The sequence below is a fragment of the Marmota flaviventris genome, chromosome 2 (assembly GCF_047511675.1).
Source record: "Marmota flaviventris isolate mMarFla1 chromosome 2, mMarFla1.hap1, whole genome shotgun sequence".
Taxonomy (NCBI): Eukaryota; Metazoa; Chordata; class Mammalia; order Rodentia; family Sciuridae; genus Marmota; species Marmota flaviventris.
The window spans coordinates 144462038-144478393 of record NC_092499.1 but is presented as its reverse complement, the minus strand read 5'-3'; the positions used below and the strand labels follow the sequence as shown (position 1 = coordinate 144478393).

General features: G+C 36.7%; 1 protein-coding gene across 2 annotated transcripts in view; it reads right to left on the bottom strand.

The window, feature by feature from the left end:
- Mctp2 (multiple C2 and transmembrane domain containing 2) overlaps positions 1-16356 on the bottom strand; it is a 221373-nt gene that overhangs the window by 35062 nt on the left and 169955 nt on the right. For both annotated transcript variants that reach the window (XM_027956122.2, XM_071608654.1), the window contains 2 exons: positions 4586-4708; positions 1887-1928 (listed from right to left, as the gene is read on the bottom strand). In XM_027956122.2, coding sequence (XP_027811923.1) covers positions 1887-1928; positions 4586-4708 — 165 coding nt within the window. The remainder of the gene's footprint in view (positions 1-1886; positions 1929-4585; positions 4709-16356) is intronic.

The following is a 16356-nucleotide window of genomic DNA, read 5'->3' as shown; positions in this document are numbered from 1 at the left end:
CTTGGAACTGCCTAAGTGATAAGAGTGGTAGGAGTATGTTTTGTTATATTTGGTTTTGTCTCCAGGTCCTGAAATAGCTGCAGATGTAGAAAGGTGAAAGGAGAATTTTTTTGTTGTTCATTAAAAAAAAAAAAAATGTCCATCACACCTAAGTTTAAGTTAACGAGACAACACATTTTAAAATCCCCTAAGGATAGGGAGCTGGTTGCTAGAGGAATCCACCATGTGATTAGAGGATTGGAACTGAAAGGCCCACCTTTCCCAAACCACCTAGCCTCCAGAAAGAGGGGAAGAACTGGAAATGGACTTAATTACAGTGGTCAGTGATTTAATCATCCATGCTGACTTAAGGAAGCCTCCAGAAAAACAACCAATAAAGTAAAAAAAAAAAAAAAAAACTATGTCAGGAGGCTTCTGTGCTGTTGAATATGTGCAGGAGCCAGGATCATGCAGTGCCTAGGGAGGGCAAGGAAGCACCACACCCCAGCCCCAATCTTCCTCTGTGTGTCTCTTCCAATTAGCTGTTCCTGAGTTGCATCTTTTACCACAAACCAGAAGTGTAAGTAAATGTTTTCTTGCATTTTATGAGCTATTCTAGCAAATTTTTAAACCCAAGGAAGGGGCTGTGGGAACCCATAATTTATAGCTGGCTGGCTGGTAGAAAAACTGTAGGCCCAGACTTGCAACTGGTACAGTGTATAGGTTTATAACTAATTCATTAATACTGGCTATTTTCTTTCACCAAGCATCCCTTCTGCACTTTAGCCAGGCAATGACAACTAATATTCAATGATGGTCACATGGTAAACCCTCCCATCAATGCATCAGGATGAAAGGTGAATCTGTGTAACCTCTAACCTGAAAAAGGAAGATTTCCTTTTTATAAATATTATACTTTATTATTTTGCTATTAACGATCTTCTCAGCACAACAAATACAACTTACTTTGTAACCCACCCCATTTGCCTTAAATGGGTGAAACCATCTGGTCCACTCAATTAATTTTCAGGCTCTTTGTGTCATGGAGCCAGTATCTTTGAATTAATTTCTATTCAATGGGCATTTATATTGCACACTTACTCTTAAGGTTCTCCCTTCTGCCCTTTCCTCTCCCAGAAGCCTCCTCCATTCTACCATCCCTGGCCCCATATACCCACAGGTTTTAGGGGACTGGAAGTCCATTAAGCTTGAAGCATCTCATTTGGCACTTCCCTTTTTTCATTTTATTCCAGAAGGTTTGTCTGAAAGTGTAATGACAACAAAAGCAGCAGATTTGAGAGATTCTCCCAGGAGAAGTAAAAGGACAGATGTACACAGACATATAGCTGAAAACGCTGCCAGCAACAGCTGGGGAACTGACAGGCTCGGAAGTGGGTGACCACCCCACAGCGCGCCAACGTGAACCTAAAGGAGCAGCAATTTCACTTGATTTCCTTTTGACTTCCCAGGCTACCTTTTATCTACAAAGGGGAGGGCTAACCCTGGCTTTCGTCCAGAGAGCAGCCTCCGATCGGTATGCTGTTTAGAACATTTCAGTTACTCCTGACATTATATCCCCTTTGAATCTTATTATGTGAAATCTTAGGGCCCAAATATCGCACTATACCCATAAAGGTGTACAAATATTACCTGTCCATTGAAAAAAAATAGTATTTGTAAGACAGGAAAGGCAACTGCTACTCCTAATCCATTTGGGTAAAGAGTCAAATAGAGGATTGTAACTGTTCCATTTTTAATACAGGAGATCCTGGGGTTTTTAAAAAATATTTTAATATCATTGTATCATTTGATTTACAGTATTAAAGAACCAAAAAGACGCAACCTGGAGGGGCAAATCTGCTGCCCCCATTGGTGTCCCTGTTCAGCTGTTTCCTTAGAAGACTCACCCTCTCTTCTTCCTCTTCCTCCTCCTCCACGTCCGTGCTCTCCTGAAACAAAACCCCACAATTTGTTAATTAAGCCTCAACCATAATCATCCAAAGAGACTGAATCGCATACACATTTTAAATTTTGTCTACAGAATTCAAACATTAGTATTTTTAAAATTTATTACTAAAGTCTTGAAAATGCCATTTAAAAAATTGAGGGACACCACAGCAAGACCACAAATGATAGGCATCACCATCTCCATAGAACAATTAATGTTTAAAAAAAAAAAAGCTACAAGGAGAGCGCCCTTTGAAGGCATCCAGCTTCACAAATACATTGCTGACTTTCACTCTTCTGTAAACAGTTTCGTTCTCATTCTGACAAATGAACCAACTGCTCTGTTAAGGCTGAGAATACCGTATCCCGTTTGTGCTGGGCTCATGGTTATAATGACTCCTCTTTCCCTTTTGGATCATTATTGAAACATTAGACAGTAGAAAATGCATTTGTCTGAATATAATACATCTTAAGGATAAGTTACAGTTTCTATGTGGCTTTATTGTTTTCCTTGGGCTCTGAGGTTTGGAGAAGCAGGTCAGGGAAGAAAACCCAGGGCTCTGATGTGGACTCGTCCACTTCAGCTCAGGTGCAAAATACGGTGCTGCCAATGGGCTCATTCAGATCTCTTTGGGATTCTTGGCTATTTAATAGGTGAATTTTTAATCATATCACTACAGTGTCTAAAAACACACATAAATGCATACACAATCAAATGAATTAAACAACTCAGAAAGAAATGTTCAGTATTAAACAACTAATAATTAATATTAGGGTCAATTTTCAGCTTGAATACTTACCTGGTTGCTTAACTGTGCAAAGGTCAGGAGTACTATTTAGTATCACTCCAGCAGTTCAAAAAATTGTCAGTAGTATGCTAAGTTAAATGATTAGATCCAGAGTACTCTGCTATAGTACACAAAACCACTGAGTGGTCATCAAGAAATTTCTCCAGAGCTGGTACAGAATTCTCATGATCTTCAGCTGGCAGTATGGGACATTCACTGACCCTCTCAGGACCTAACCTGTTTACCATTGGCAATAAACATGTTTCATGCAAGCTGATAGATAAGTAAGAATCTATGAAACTGGGTTATGAGAGGGAAAAGCGAGCGTAATTTGGGAAGTTGTAAGTCTTCAGCTTGAGTCACTGTCTAGCACATTTTCGCTCTGTGACTTTAGGGAAAATGTTTTGCCACTCTGAACTGTAGTTTCAGCAAGCATAAAATGAAAAGAGTACCTCTTCCACCCTTATGCTTTACTATACAGATCAATGAATTTGAATGTTTTATATACAGAAAAGGCATTATATACACACTTAGATTCATACATATGCAAGTTTATTTACACACATGCATATGTACACACATGCACATATAGATACTACAAACACACATCATGCATGTTGTGGGCCAAATGAAATCTCATTAAACATTTTAAAAGTGTCAGTTGATCACATTTGTTATGACAGATGCTTTTCTGTTAATTTCCCTCATTTATATACCTCAGTAAAACACTGTCTTTCAATGGATCTAAACTTTAAACCCATTTATTTATTTGGTTTCATTATCTTATTGTTATAAATCTTACTATTATAAATCTGTCTATTGCATTAAATTATCAAAAATGAACAGAAAAGAATTTTGAAAGTGCCTGAGGTTTTACCTCTTACTACAATATTCATTTTCTCCACCTTCCCTCCATCCTAAATGAAACCAGAAATATCCCATAAACGTTCATGGTTTCAAAGACAAATTTTTTAAGTGAGAACGTAAGAAAACATATGTAACAGTGGTTAGCATTGAGTCTTGGGAAACCCCAGGTGTAAGTAATCACTTTCTAAAGGAAACGATCAAGTCGAAAACTTTGGGTTTCTGTTTTTTAAACCTGGTTCTTGATCAAGGAATAGCAAAATTCATCCTAAAGCTAGTCTATAAATACAAGTTTCTGCACACAGGAGCACAAAAATATTCTTTGGGCCTAGATGAGGGGAGCTGAGGCAGGAGAGTCAGAAAGGAAGCAAGATATGTATATGCTAAAGGGATGCCCAGGAGAAGGGCCCTTCTCTGGTCTTCCTTCTACATGACAGAAAATGAGAGAATTACAAAAAAAAAAAAAAAATTAAATTAAAACTAATTTGGTCACCTGAGAACAGAAGAATCTATGTCCACCTGCTTTTACTCTGATTGCCCTGGGAGTTGACAAGCTTCAGAGAATCCTCTGATTCTTCTGACCAAAGGAGAACATTGTGTGGGCTGCCCATATGGAAAGGTCTGAGTCAGCTCCCTGGAGTGTCCCACAAGACCTGAAGGGGGTCAGGAATCCACCAAAGATTTTTCTCTAGTGGTTGAGGAAATTGTTCACAGGAACCTTATGGCGAACTGGATGGGTGCACACAAGTACTGCCCACATGAAAAAAAGACCAGCAACAACAGGGCTCCAGTTATGCGGAGGTTGTAGGCTGAGACAGGAACACAGTTAATACAGCTGCTACCGAGGAAAGACAAAGACCTCCATTGCAAAATAGGTATGTGTGCAGGGATGCTCCCCAGTCCCAACCAAAACAGACTCAGGCAGTGATTCGGTGGTAGTTGTTGTTTCCTATTGTGAGCACATTTTCCACAAGTCACGTGCCAGAACTATGTCCATTTTTGCTCACCTGGCTGTCGTGCATGCTGCTCATTTTGCCTTTCATGGGTCTGATGAAATTGTAGACAAAGAGCAACAATAATGCCAGGGGGATCATGTACAGTTCAAAATTCCAGACTGTGACCAAAAATACCTGATAGGGAGACAAAGAACACAGGGTGACTGATAAAACAGTAGGAGCATAATCTTAAATCTTTACTCATTGACTTAAGATTAAACAATCTAGGAACATAAACAGGTGTAAACACACACAAGTTCACATGCAATTAACTCAGTTTTAGAAACAGTAGCAGAATAACAGCATAGAATGACTTGGCCAGTGAAAACACTGAAACAGACAAATACAGGGATCTCACCCTATTCTATATTTTGGCACCTAGATTTTAGTGTGCCTGAATTTAGGGAAAACAGTCTGGAAAAATCCAAGGTCACAAAAAGGCAGGCCATGGAACACATTCTACCCAACAGTGAAATTTATTTGACTAGAGAAAGTGATTACTTCTGAAATCCATCCCAAATATTTACAAATCCAAGTATTTCCAGACAAAAATCTTCAGATTTCCAAATATTCATTAAAATTCTGCTGATTTGGGGACTGTAGGGTTACAGGAAAATGACTAGTTAGCACTGTCTAGATCAGACAAAGCACACACTGGCATGCCCAAGTTCAATCAACTTATGGAATTCACATCCTCTACTGCAGAAGGAAAAGTGGGGTTTGAACACAAGGGCCAGTGCTTCAGTGGATGCAAGAGCCTGGATGCAGACAGGAAGAGCTCTGCCTCCAAGGAACACACTAATCTGGATGAACAGACTAGAACACCTGATGAGTGTCACAGGCAGCCAGAGTGAAATCCTGGGCAAGTTACTTCCAAACTTGAGCCTCACTTTCCTTTTTAAACTCACAGGTTGTCTAGTTGATGAGATAAGATAATTATTTTTATGAGCAGCCAGCAAGAAAAACTCACTTTGTGACCTATTAACTTAGAAAGGACAGTTACTGCCTCTTAAATATTAAATCTCCCCTTCCAATAGTAATATGGTTTTATTGCTGGATGCTTTTCTAACTTTTAAAAGAATTACTTTTATGTAGCTATTATGTATTTCTTGCTTGTTTTATTTTTGGAGGCTAGGTAAATAAAATCATTTCTTTCATAATATTTTTTGAAACTAGCCATGGTTAGCATATATAAGGTAATAATTTGAATAAATTAGTTTTTTTAGATTTGCCCCCTTGCTAAGTTTTCTTTATTGTTTCAAATGGCTTTCTATTTCATTCTTCTGGGGGTTTCTAAGATTATAGTCACAAACTATTGGACCAATATGGAATCTCTTCTGTTTTTACTAATATTCAAAACTTAATTTTTTCTTGTTTAAACTCATTACGCCTACAAAACAATGTCAAAACTGCCGAGAAGGATGTTATTGTGTTATTCCTAACTGTAATGAAAATGCTTCTAGTGTCTCATTTTTCTACCATTAACATAATGTTGGCTTTCAGTTTGAACTATGTAAGTCATATCACATTAAGAATACAAATACATACAATTAGTACCAGAAAATTCACATAACAGTATTGACTTTACTATTCTTGATCTCTTTTAGCTATTTTTAAAAATACTGTTTTGTATCCATCCCAAACTTAATAAAAACATTTCTTTAAGCAGGAATACTTGTATCAGTTCTAGCCAGGGCTTATTTCACTATTATTTTTTTTCAAAATCAGGAATAGATGGTGGTTGTTCAACTATTTTATTTTTATGTCTTCTGAAAGAAGGAGGATATTTACTTTTCATTTTAATACAATATAATGTATTCATTATAATGTTGAAGCCACTCTCATATTTTGGGGGGAAACCCATTCTTTACTGGGGTGACAGTCTTTTAACACATGGTGTATTTTATTTAATAATGCTCAAAAATATTTTTCATATATACCTATGATTTTCATTTATCTATTACTTTCTCTTTGTATTAAATCTAAGTTTTAGTGCTAGGATTATTTGTACATTGTATAAAATTTCATTCTATCCTTTCTCTATGCTACAGATAATATTCGTTATTATATTACAAGATTAAAAAAATGCAAACTATTTAATACCACCCACGCATTAACACTCACTACTGTGCTTGCTGTCATCATTTACTTATTATTCTTCCTTAAAAAAAAAAGTCAAATACTTGGCTCCTAACTAACCTAGTCTTCTCATCCATGACATGACATTTCTTAAAATTTATGAATCTATAAACAATATCAAAACATTCATATCAATTTAAAATTAACTGTTTTATAGCTGTGTTGATGGTATATACATAAGTACATTATATTTAACTGATACAGTTCCCCATTCAAATGAATGTTATGAATTTCATCTATGTATGCTCTCTTATCAATGAAAACTGAGATTGAAACTTTTATCTAGTCAAACACGTTAACTTCAAGATTGGCACCTTCAATGTTCTGTACTCTACTTAAGGAATGCTATTTGATCTTAAGATGATAAAGCTTTGTGTTGTGTCTTCTTCTAAAAGATAAAGTGCATGTGATCTTTATTTGATTTTCCTGCTTATAATTAGAATCAAGCATCCAATTTAAAGTTTTTTTTTACTCCTAGTCAACTTTTACAACTAACTTCCTTATAATGAATGACCCATACATTTTTCACTGATCTACATTGTCATTTCTGCACAGGACAGCTGAAGAAGTCTTAATAGCTATGTCAACATGAAATTGTTACTTTAAGAAAACTATTTGAGAAAACATTTTAACAAATATAACAGGAAATCTATACTTACATATCCCTCTGTGGAACATGACTTTTCATTTAGATCAAATGACTGTTCTTCTACATTAACTTGTCTTCTTTAGCACGACTTCACTCCTGCGTATTCCCTCCCTCATCCCATCCTAAGTAGTCTCATATCTTTCTGTACTAGTTCACCCTCCAGCATAAATTCATTATTCATCTTTCTTTTGACCCTTATTTGCTAAGCACTGACTGTGGACCATATCAATTTGGACAAGAGTGAAGAAAAAAAAAAAAGAAAGAAATGCAAAAACACACAAAAAACAGACTTCATGGAGCTTATATTGAGATTTTGGATAATACATATAGAATAACTAGGTAAGCTATATATTTTATATCAGGTGATAAAAAGAGCTACCATGAAACAAAATGAAATCAAACAAAAACAAAAGTAAAAGGACATGAATACCACCCACTGGGGCTGATTCTACAATTATAAGCAGGTGGTCAGGGAAGGCCTTGCTTGGAGGGTGACATGAGAGCCAAGCCCTTGGTGGAAGTGTGTGTATCCAGGTGAAGGGTGTTTCCAGCCAGAAGCAACAGCAAGCACAAAGGCTGGGAAGTGAAAGGATGCCATTTTCTTTCTAGGGTGTTCAAGGAACAGCAAGGAACCCTTGTGTCTGAAGCATAAGACACAATGCAAACTTAGATTGAAAATGTTATGAGCACCATAATAACATGATCTGACTTGTATCTAAGAAGGAACACTGACTGCATGAGGAGGAAAAAATAGAAATAAATTTTATGAACAAATATTTTAATGACCCATTTTAATGAATATATTGTAGCTTAGAACCACAATGATGGCAAGAGAATTGGTAAAAAGTGTTCATGTCAATTACTGATAAAGTAGGGCCCAGATGACGTGCAGACCGTTTGGATGAGAAGATAAAAATGGAATGTGTGAGGATACCGAGGTGTGGGGCCTGAAAAGTTGTAAGAATGGATCTATTCATTAGTAGAGAAAGTCTGAGGAAGAGTGAGTTTAAGGAGAGGGATGGGAGGTGTCCCTATGAAAACAAAGATGACACTGGATACATGGTTTGGAGCTCAGGCTAGAGACAAAAATATATGTATTATCAGTATCCAGATAGTATTTAAAGACATCAGATTGAAAAATCTTAGCAAGCAAGCAAGCAACTATAGAGAGAAATGGCCTAGAAGTGATCTTTGGTCCAAATTTAGAGACTGAAAATACCAGAAGGGATCAGAGAAAGATGCTGAAGAGCAGCCAGAGAGATAGGGATACAGTAGGAGATGGTGGTGTTCTGAAAATCAAGTATAGTATTTAAAAAGCCAAAGTATTTCTCTAAGTAAGATGATCCCTGACTCAATATTAAGGGATAATACTGAGAAATGCAGTAAGGACTCTGCCAAAGAGTTTGTTATAAAGGAGAGCAAAAAAAGCAAAAAAAAAAAAAAAAAGTGCCTGCAAGAGAATGAAGCAATGTTCTAGGAAAGAGAGGGACAGAAGAGCAAGAAAAAAAAAAAAAAAAGGTAGGCAAAGAGAGAAAAGACAAAGGGAGAAAAATTGGAGAAGGAGGCAGTTAGGAAGGTAAAATGATTTCGAAGAAAGAAGAAAACAGTTGGAACAATATTCTTAAAACAGTAAAAACAATGGGACCCCAGCAGAAAGTTGTAAGTTTGGTCTCAGCAACAAATCAGATCATCCACAGTTAAGAGCGAAAGCAGAGGACTCCAGCAGAGAGGGTGATGAGGGATAGAGAAGGAGCCAGTAGGGTAGCAGGGGGTCATTTATGTCAATCGTGGTCATTGAGAGTGGAGATGAGAGAAGTTATTAAGTTTGAGAGGAAAAGAGAAGCAACAAAATAGTCCAGAAAAGTAGAAAGATTATTGTAGAAATGTAATAGAACTGTCAGGGGCATTAAATATGGTTTTCTAGATCCATGCTTACCTACGATTTTGCTAATTTAATATGTGCTAAATTATTGGGCAGGAACGCCTTAAAGGAGAGGGGATAAATTTAAACACACAGGATGTACAAATTGATAGAAACTAAAGGGAATTGAACAGAAAATTAGCAAATTGAGAGAGAATTCCAAAGAAATGATTCAGAATGCAGACAAGAGACAAAAAAGATATATGAGAGTTCAAGAGACATGGAAGACAGAAACGGGGTGGTCTAATTTATGTTTTATAAGGGTTCAGGGTGGGGATAGACTGTTCATGTGAGAAAGAGGAAAAAACATTACATGAAAATAAAATGCTCTAAAATTTCTGATAAATGTTGAAAGACACTAATAAAGGAAGCTCTCCCCCACTTAAAAGTATCCTTATTAGGATAAATAAAGACAAATCCAGACTTAAAATACTCTTGAGAAAAACACTTGGGGAAAATAGAAACCGCTAGAGAGACAAGAAAATTCAACTATAAAGAAAAAAACAATTTGAGTGACGTTATATCTCAGTGCAGCAAGGGAGGCAAGAAGATAGAAGAATAATTTAATATGTATGTATTTTTCAGTCTTTCAATTTAGAATCTTATATATAGCAAATTGTCTATAAATAAGAGTTAAGCAAAGATATTTTCATAAAAACATGAGCCAGGAATCCCTTATCTCCAAAAGAGTCTCGCAAACACATATATAAAAGACACACTTTGAATAGAAGGAAAAATGCCCCAAGTGTAAAGGCTGCATGGGAGATATGTGTGGTGCTCAAATACAATGGTGCTGATTTAAATGTGTGTGCCAATACAAATAGACATTAACAGAAAAACAAAGTTTTGTTTTTATGTAATAAAACGATCTAGAACTTTGGGAATAGCAAAAGCCTATAGATTTGGACAGGTATGCTTTGCTTTAAAGAATTCTAATTCGGAATCTGAATTACTTTCGATATTGGTTTTGTCTTTTTCTGTTTTTGTGGAAGACAAAAAGTTAACTCTTATGTGGAAGAGAATAAAAATCCAAGAATTTTCGCCAAAGCATTCCTAAAGATGAGAACCAAGTCAGAAATAACTATGCCAAAGCCAAATAAAATTTGAGTAATACTGGTAGAAGGATAGGTAATAGATCAATGGAGAAGTCCACCTATATACGTAAAGTTAATTAATTGTTTTAAACATTTATTTTTTGTTGTAAGTGGGCACAATACCATTTTATTTTATTTTTATGTGGTGTTGAGGATCAAACCCAGTGCCTCATGCATGCTAAGTGAGAGCTCTACCCCTGAGCCACAATTCCAGCCCTAGTTTATTACTGCTATAGTATGGATCATGTCTCCCAAAGGCCAATGTATTGAAGGCTTATATTACAGCTCATAGAACTACTGGGAGGTGGTGGAACCTTTAGGAATTGGGGGGTAGTGGGAGGAAGTTGGGTTATCAGGGGGCGTGTCTTTGAAAGGGAATATAGAAACCCTCAGTCCCTTCCTGACTCCCTTTTTGCTTCCTGGTCACCATGAGGTTAAACAATCCTCCTTTACCATGTGTTCCCACGTGATGTACCGTGCCACCTCCGGCCCAAAGCAACAGGGCCAAGCAACCAGGGACTGAAACCTCTAAAATGAAGAGCCAAAATAAAGCTTTCATCCTTAGAAACTGTTTATCTCAGGTATTAGTCACAACAATGGAAAACTGACTAACATAATGTCTGAGTGGGAATTGCTGAGGAAAGGTAGAGTATTTCATAAGTGGTATAAGTCAGTTGATACCAAGAAAGCTAAAATGAAATCAAACCAAGAATAGATTAAAATCTTTAATGTAAAAGTTTAAATCATAAAAAAAATTAAATCCTATCTTAATGATTTTGGGGGTCAGAGAAGGATTCTTTAAACATCCCATGAAATGCACAAACCATAGGAAATATAATCGATTAATTTGATATTATACACTTTCTTTGTCAACCTGCCTGTAATCCCACCAGCTCCGGAGGTTCAAGCAAGAGAATTGCAAATTTGAGGCCAATCTGGACAACTTAGTGAAACCTTGTCTCAAAAATAAATAAAAAATTTTTAAAGAAGGGTTGGGGATATAGCTCAGTGGTAAAGCACCCCCTAGTTCAGTCACCAGTGCCAAAACATTTTTTAAAAAATAATAAATTTTGTTGATCAAGGTAATTAACTTTGTTCTTCAAAAGATAAGATGAATAATGATAAAAGCCAGAAACCTCAAGAAGATGTTTTAATTGTTTAAAAGTGCAACATGACTTCTTTTATATAGCCTTCAAAAACAGGCATAATTGAATACATTGTTCAGATATAAATACAGAGTTGGTGAAAGCATTCAGTTCCAATGTTACTTCTTCTGAGATGGAGAAAGGAGGAGGATTCAGTCACAGAAAGTCAGAGAAAGAACTAAAATAATGAGAATTTTCGATTTTTAAATTGATCTTTTCTTTTTATTTTGTTTAAATAAATGTGTGTGCATATATATAAACGTGTGTGTGTGCATAGCTTTATAACTCTTGTACATGTGAACCGTTTTGCAATTTTTTTTAATAGCAGTTCACATAACTCCAGAACCAATGCATGTGATTCTGCTCTCACCTTCCATAAGCCATGGATTCAGGGTTCCCATGTAGCCACTTCTATTGGAAGTGCTACAACAGAAGCCAAAGTGCTGATTTTTAAAGTTAGAAAGTCCAGAGTGGGGAACAAAGAAGAGGATAAAAAAACACTAACCAAACAATACCCTCATATCAAACTATGATGGTTACAAAGCCGTGGGGAGATGCTGAGGTCCTGGGCTTGGATTTCTACTGTACTCGACCACAGGTTCCTCCTTCTCCATCAACACACACGGAAAAAGGCAGCAGCCAGTTTCTTTAACAGCCTCAACCCTTAACCTCCAAGACCTCTATCTCATACCTGTACAAACTCCTTTGTAGTAAAAATCATTTTTAAAATAATCTGTGGTTTAGTAAATGTGCAGACACTGCAGAAACATCATAGAACACACCATGTTTTTAAAAAATGTGATTATCAAGTCTGACTCTGACACATTGTTTCTCAAACTTGCCTGAGCAAAGGTACCTTTCTTTTCTTGGATCACATACAGTGATTCAGAAACACTGCTCCTTTTATATCAGTGTAAGAAATGTTAGCCGCTGCCACGGGTTATAGACCAAAATGCCCCCAGAGATCAAACAAATAGTACAGACAGACTTGCAGGAAACCCAGGTGGCAGACCACAGGGTAAACACCAGGGTACTATCAAACAGCAGCTTCTCTCTACAGGCTCCATATCCCACTCAGTTTCGGCTGATTGTTCATCCAAAAGTAGGTGTGACATACCCAGTCCTCTAATTTTCAAGACAAGAAGAATGAACTACTGATGTGCACAATAGGGATGGATCTGAAGATCACAAAGTGAGAAAGCCCATCTTAGTAAATTACATATGGTTTGATTCCTTTTTTTTTTTTTTTGGTACCAGGGATTGAACTCAGGGGCATACATACACAGCCCTATTTCATATTTTATTTAGAGACATGGTTTCACTGAGTTGCTTAGCACCTTGCTTTTGCTGAGGCTGGCTTTGAACTTGAAATCCCCCTGACTCAACCTCCGGAGTCACTGGGATTACAGGCATGAACCACTGCACCCAGCTGATTCCTTTTACATAACATTGTTAGAGCTACAGTGATGAAAAATTAGAGTTATAGTGAAAGAAAACAGACATGTTTCCAAGGTTGAGTTTGGGGTGTGTGGACATTAGGGTGTAACAGGTGTGAGGTTCTCTATGAAAATAGAATACTTCTGCATCTTGATTATAAATAGGTTTATCTGGTATGCAAACTAGAGTGCACCAATACCAGGTACCTGTAAAAGCTACTGAAACTTGAAACAGATCTGTGTCTGAGCCAATAGTCTGATGTCAACACTAGTCTCCTGGTTTAAGCAACTCTAAGCCCTCTGGTTATGTAAGATGTTATCACTGGGAAGAGTTGGCTTACTTAAGTAGTCATGGGAATCACTGGACTTTTTTAATTTTTAACTTCTTTCAAATCTTAATTCATTTTAAGATAAAAAGTTTTTCAAAGAGTTCATGATATGAACTCTTCCAATTTCTAAATATAGGAAAGGAATTTCATCATTTTAAAATAACTTGTTTGCTTCTTTCCCAAACACAAACGCCCACACACCACAGTAGACTGAATAGGGCTCTAACAGTTTGCCAGTTTAATAGGGCCTGGATTATTCTAATACACTCCTAATTTATATATTATTCATAATTTTCTCTACTTCTGATACATTCTATAGTAAGTTCTCAGCAAAGCATTTTATTCTCAAAGCCTTTTATTTCTTCCCACTGCATATAGAGTCTAAAACTCTGTTTGCTATTCATGGCCCAACAAATCAAAATAAGACCTGAAATTACATTTGCAATGCCTTCTCTCTGTATTTCTTACCATAGTTCCCACATTGTGGTCATATGCATTGGCCATTCTCAAAAACTGTTTTTTTTCCTTCTCGATGCTTTGATTCAAAGCATCTCTAGAAATGATCCTTTTTCTTCTTCACCAGTTTACCAAGTTGGAACAAGCTATTCTTTCTATAAGATACTAGGAACATAGACTTTTGAGTAGGACCATGTTTATTTTGGTTCCATATACAGTTTTCTCACCAGATTTTTTTTTTTACTCACTTATCTCTGTATTCCTTATAAAACATATGATGTAGGCTTACATGGAACAGGTACACAAATATGCATCAAATTGCAACTGGAGGTCAACATTTGAGCATTTAAATCAAATGCTATTCATTGTTATCCAACACTGTAGTTGGGCACTGTCATAAGGAAGCTCATAGACTAGAGTGTGAAAAGTAAATGGGGAAGCCTTGAACGCAAATCCAAAGTATGGCTTTGGATAATACAAATGCAAGAGAACAAAGCTAAAATCATTTCAGAATGCATGATTACCAAATATTCTCCTAGTGCCTTCTCAGTGTGGCCACTTGTGTGTGGCTTGGAAAGTGTGAGCACAATTAAGTTCCCATGAATGCTTCATTTCGGGTCTATACTCTGCATCAATGCCCTGGAAGCCAAGGTGCTCAAACACATCACAGATTCCAAATCAACCAAAACTTCAGAATTAAATCCAGACATCCAGTCAACCAGTATTCATGGAGGATTTGCCGTATGTAAGGCATTATATTGCTGTTATTTATTGGATTAAAAAAACGAATAGTTTTCTCACCTAGCAGCTACTGATTACATGTAGTCCCATGTGATTTATTTAGATATAGTTTTTGGATAAATTATTAGGATATATTATTGTATCATAATAATAAAGTTTTGCTTTTCTATTACAGCTTTATAGTTATACATAGTAGTTGGATTCATCCTGACAAAAACTCATAAATGCATGGAAATCAATTTCAGCTCATGATGCCCCCACATTTCCCTCTCATCCTCTATTCCCTCTCCCATTCTCCTTCCAACTACTCTCAGATTAGAATGACCAGAATACAATCTCTTCTCTCCTCTCACATCCACATCTCTTACTAAAGTACTTTCTGTGCATGAAACCGGAGCTTGCTCCAGAAATTCTTATCCATTAGGAAGCAATAAGGATGTCAGACAGTAATGCAGAACCTAGCTAGAGATCCATGATCTATCCCCTAGAACCTGCTATGTGACATGGCAAAGGAAAGTAAGATTGCAGATGGAGTTAAATTGCTAACATTTGACTTTAAAAGAGGGAGATGATGGGGATTACCTGGGTGAGCCACATGTAATCACAAGAGTTCTTAAGAGTGGAAAAGGGGAGGTAGAAAACGGAGCCAGGAAAAGACCTAAGGACTTCAGACTTGCCTTGTTGGCTCTGAAAATGAGCTAAGGGAGGTGGAAACAGATCCCTCCAGAGCACAGCCCTCCCTTGGTGTTAGCGAGGTTAGAATTCTGACCTCCAGCAAGATGAGATAATAAATTTTTGTTGTCTCAAACCACCTAAGTTTAAAATAATTAGGTATAATAGCAACAGAAAATGATACAGTAGCAAAATATAAAAAGGATAAACATACCCAGGGAAATTATGGAAGGCCACTTGTACTGATAAGGGAACCTATTCTACACCTCTGGAAGGTTCCTGTAGGCACAGAAAGGTCTTGTTCTTCCAGGCACAATTCTTACCTACAAGAAGGTAGGGGAACCATTCACTCATCATGGGAGAAAGGTCTTGGCAAACTGCAACTGGTTTAGGACCCAGAGTTAAATGCCCTTCCCTGTCTTATCCTCCACAAAAACCTTCTCATTTCCACCTGTACCTCCCAAGTCCTCCTCTGGTTTTCATGAATGATACAAACTTTACCAAATCAGAATTCATTAACCATTAGTTTTCCTGAAATCAATGTGCATCTGAAAAATACTATTACTGGTATCTAAATGACATCTTCTTCAATTAATGCTACACAGCAAAGTAACCTGATTGGTCCATTAGGGGAAAAATCAATCTTGGTGTCTTGCCTCCTCCAGACAAAATTCAACTAGTTCATTCTAGTTTTTTTTTTTTTTTTAATTGGGGGTGGGGGTGGGGTGGTCCCAATTGGTAGCTTATTCCTGAAAGTATTTTGGACAGACACCTGGATTGTATGTTTCTTACTTTTATTATTCTCTATGACTTGCTAAATAAACAATGCATATAATTTTCAAACTGCCAATTTTACATTAACACTACACTGGACACTTATATAATAAGAATGTGGCAAACTCCATTCTGATGATAGAGGAAACCTATGTGTGTAGAACTCCATGTAATCTTAATATTAAATATAAGTTGGGGATTTTAAACTGGAGTCTTTTAGAAATAGAAATTTTTGTTCACAAACCCTCTTTGAATGTATTAATGGATTTTTAAGGAGGAAAAAAAGGCTTACCTACATTATTAGGCATTTCATGTTAAACAGTTTTCCCATTTTAAGTGTGAAGCATGTATTAAAATCCCATCATTTTAATATTTGCATCATGCTTCCAGCAATCCTACACTTTACGTTTCTTGATGATTTTATTTA